This window comes from Typopeltis vanoorti, chromosome 5 (genome assembly GCF_054136105.1).
Source record: "Typopeltis vanoorti isolate ZY-2024b chromosome 5, IOZ_Tvanoo_1.0, whole genome shotgun sequence".
Lineage (NCBI taxonomy): Eukaryota > Metazoa > Arthropoda > Arachnida > Uropygi > Thelyphonidae > Typopeltis > Typopeltis vanoorti.
The window spans coordinates 38,953,599-38,957,056 of record NC_143553.1 but is presented as its reverse complement, the minus strand read 5'-3'; the positions used below and the strand labels follow the sequence as shown (position 1 = coordinate 38,957,056).

The 3,458-nt window shown below is 39.0% G+C and overlaps 1 protein-coding gene across 1 annotated transcript; it reads left to right on the top strand.

Moving 5' to 3' along the window:
* The first annotated feature begins 1,922 nt into the window (after positions 1-1,922).
* Positions 1,923-2,405, top strand: LOC150106328 (uncharacterized). Its single transcript, XM_090392976.1, has one exon. It carries the CDS (start codon positions 1,923-1,925, stop codon positions 2,403-2,405), a length of 483 nt encoding a protein of 160 aa, XP_090249102.1.
* The last annotated feature ends 1,053 nt before the right edge of the window (positions 2,406-3,458 follow it).

Genomic DNA, 3,458 nt, shown 5'->3' with positions numbered 1-3,458 from the left:
TGGGCTTACAAAGAATTCTGATTCTAACTATATTAACCTCAAAACAGACCAGAGGTTCAGTTATGTAGCACACTACTGTGTCCAACAGTGATACTAATATTGGTAGTGACAAAAATGAAATATCACAAAAAGGTGAAGAATATGACTTCAAGGAGAAATATCTGATATCATCAGGGACAAAAAAGAGGCATATTCACAATGCCATTTTGGAATCTCTGAAAAACAGCATTGTCTCAATACTTATTTCAACTTAGTGCATTTTGGTATATATTGTAAAATACACCACCGAAGGTCAGATGAAGGATAAATCCATGTATATTCCAATTTCAATGAATTATATTTTCTGAAAAACCAAAAATAAATAAAGAGCGAACATGACTTTCGTGTCGCCTTCGTGTATTTTTAACATTGTAATCTTAACAATGTACAAGATCTCTTCATGATAGTGTAATATAAAGGGTTTACGGAAAAGTCGCCCCCAGCATTTCGCCCCCTGTAGATAATGAATAGGTTACAAAAATGTAAACACAATCAACTCTCGATAACTCGAATTTTTAATGAAGTCCAGCCCCTTTAGTGGAGATTCAATGTTAAACTCTCTCGATTATCGAACCGAACTTCCGATAACTCTAACGTTTCTGAACAAATTTTTAAAATTACATTCCTGTACAAATTGGCACGTAGCTTTTAAACTAATTTCTCCCCTTTTGTATGTCTTCAGGGTTCTCTTTCCATTGTGAAAGTATTAACTGGAACTGTTAATCCTTTCACAATGGAAAGAATGCATACTCGACCACGAGGGCGATAATCACGTGGTTAGTGACGGACATGAGTTTGGGGAGGGAACAGTGGACAGCATCCGTTTGCTCTTTTCCCTGGCTCATTATCGGCGGTGCATCGCGTGAACAAGCGGAGCGTCGCAGGCAGTGCAATATCTACATATTATTTTTGTATCTTGATTGATTAATCCTGTGTGTATAATGGCAAAAAGTGTTCCGTCAATAAGAGGCAAAAGAAAATTGGTAGATGATGACAACCACATTTACGTGTTTACAAAGAGAACTGTAGATGAACAACATGGAATCTGAGTTTGTGAAAAACGTTCCACCTGCAAAGGGCGTGTTTGGAAAGCCCAGTTGTGAAAGTCGTAACTAAACATAGCACTTCGTCCTGATAATCATACCTGATAACCATGCAGCTGAAGCTGCAAGGTCGGAAGCATTGCAATTGATTGGTCAAATACAGCAACATGCAACAACCACGAACGAACGGCCACAGCAAATTGTTGATCAGTAATTGCAGAGACTCATGCCAATGTCACGGCATTACATACTAAAAAGGATTCACTTAAACGAACCATTCGACACGTTCGATGCAACAATGGTACTCCTGCTTTACCGAGCAATCTCCAGGACCTAGTAATTCCACAAAATAATCAAGATATTATTATCGATGGCAATGTACAATAGTTATTGATGTATGATTATCAGGACGAACTGCTCCTGGGTCGCATGCTTATTTTTTCCACTAGTAACAATCTTCAGCTATTAGCGCATAGCCAAGCGTGATTTTCTGATGGAACTTTTAGCACAGTACCCACGCATTTCCAGCAGCTTTATACAATTCATGTGGTTTAATTCAATGCAGTTATTCCAGTGGTCTACGCGCTTCTGCCAAACAAAACTGTGCCACATACATCAAGTTGCTTCAAGAAGTTAAAAATCTACAACCAGGTCTCCAACCCCAGCGACTTATGACAGATTTCGACAAAGTGCCATACAAGCCTTCCAACAAGAATTTCCTAGTATTGTAAATATCGGTTGTTTTTTCATCTTTCCCAAAGCGTTTGGCGAACGGTACAGAATGGAGGTTTAAAAGCCCGATACGAACAAGACTATGAAATTGTTCGTTGGATTCGAATGATGCCGGCATTGGCATTTATTCCTCCTGCTAACATTATTCAAGCATTTGAAGATTTAGTTATAGCTGATGACTTCCCCATTGAAGCTATGGTGATTGCAAACTACTTTGAAGATGCATATATTGGAAGAAGACAACAGAAAGGTCGGCAATTACCCATTTTTGCCATCGAATTGTGGAATGTTTACACAGGAACACTGAATGATCAGGAACATACCAACAACGGCGTGGAGGGGTGGCACAGGGGATTTCAGGAAGCTTGTGTTACTTTATTCCCAAATATTTACCGATTCATTGATTATTTAAAGAAACAACAAGGGCTGCACAATTTCGAAATTACACAACTAATTGCCGGTAATTCAGGCAATCAAAGAAGCAAGAAGTATGCTGCAATTTCTGCTAGAATCAAAACAATAGTCCATGATTTTCAAAATCGTAATGTAATCGATGACCTTAGAGGCATTGCATACAACTTCGAGTTTTAAACAATAATAATGTGCATTTATTCTATTAAAATAAAATAAATTAGAATTATTAAAAATTAGGTGTATTATTTACATTTTTGTAGCTTACTCATTATCTGCAGGGGGAAAAATGGGCCGGGGACTAAATTTGCTGTGGAAGAGATGTGCTGGGGGAAACTTTTCCAGATACCGTTTAAAACACATGTATATATAATGAAAAATCTGAAATTAGAAAAATCCTTATATTCTTGTAAAGTGAATAAAACAAGTCCTGTTGAAAGATGTAGGAAAAACTAAAGAGAGGAGATCAAACAAGATTAGAAAGGTGAATCAGCAAAAGTAAAAGTTTGAAAGGCATTGCGAACAAAATTAAGCGCCCACATTAGAAACGTTCGAAGGGAGAGAGGCAAAGTGACTTCATCATACAAAAGGGCAATCAGAGAAACTTCAGTATTGAAACAAAGGATTAAAAAGATATTTAAGGAAACTGAATGGGGGTTACAGTGGCTCTGTATTCGTTTTTTCTTTACCCATGTCGTAGGATAGGTGAGGAGACGAGTCAAAGGTGAGGAGACGAGGCCGTACCTGTGAGTTTCCTGCTTCGATGCACGGAAGGACGAGGAGAAGACAACTACCGAGGACGTGATGGGGAGATCGTCAGTTAATTCTTAGCAACCCGATGGAAAATTGTATCTCCCCGATATCATCGGAATCTTTCCAGGACAAGACCCTAGATTGGATGTCAGTTCTCCCCGATAAAGACCAAGTGGCCGACCCGCGAGGGTAGAAGCAGCCGTCCTCGTAGGAAATTCGAAGAAAGGATAGCGTCCGCAACCCTAGTTTAGAGCACTGTAATTGTCTATGGAATGCCCACGCGACCATTGAACCCTGAAGTAAAAGAACAGAGGCAAGAAATCCGGACTGAAATATTGTCCATGTGACTGGACTGTGAGCAAGGAAGGCTTTGTTAATGTTTTTTTTCCTTAGACGTATAAGATTAGTACAGGGTGTCCCAAAATTCACGCAAGATTTAAATTTAGCGCCATTTCTGTGGTAAGGTGTTGCCAACGAGAA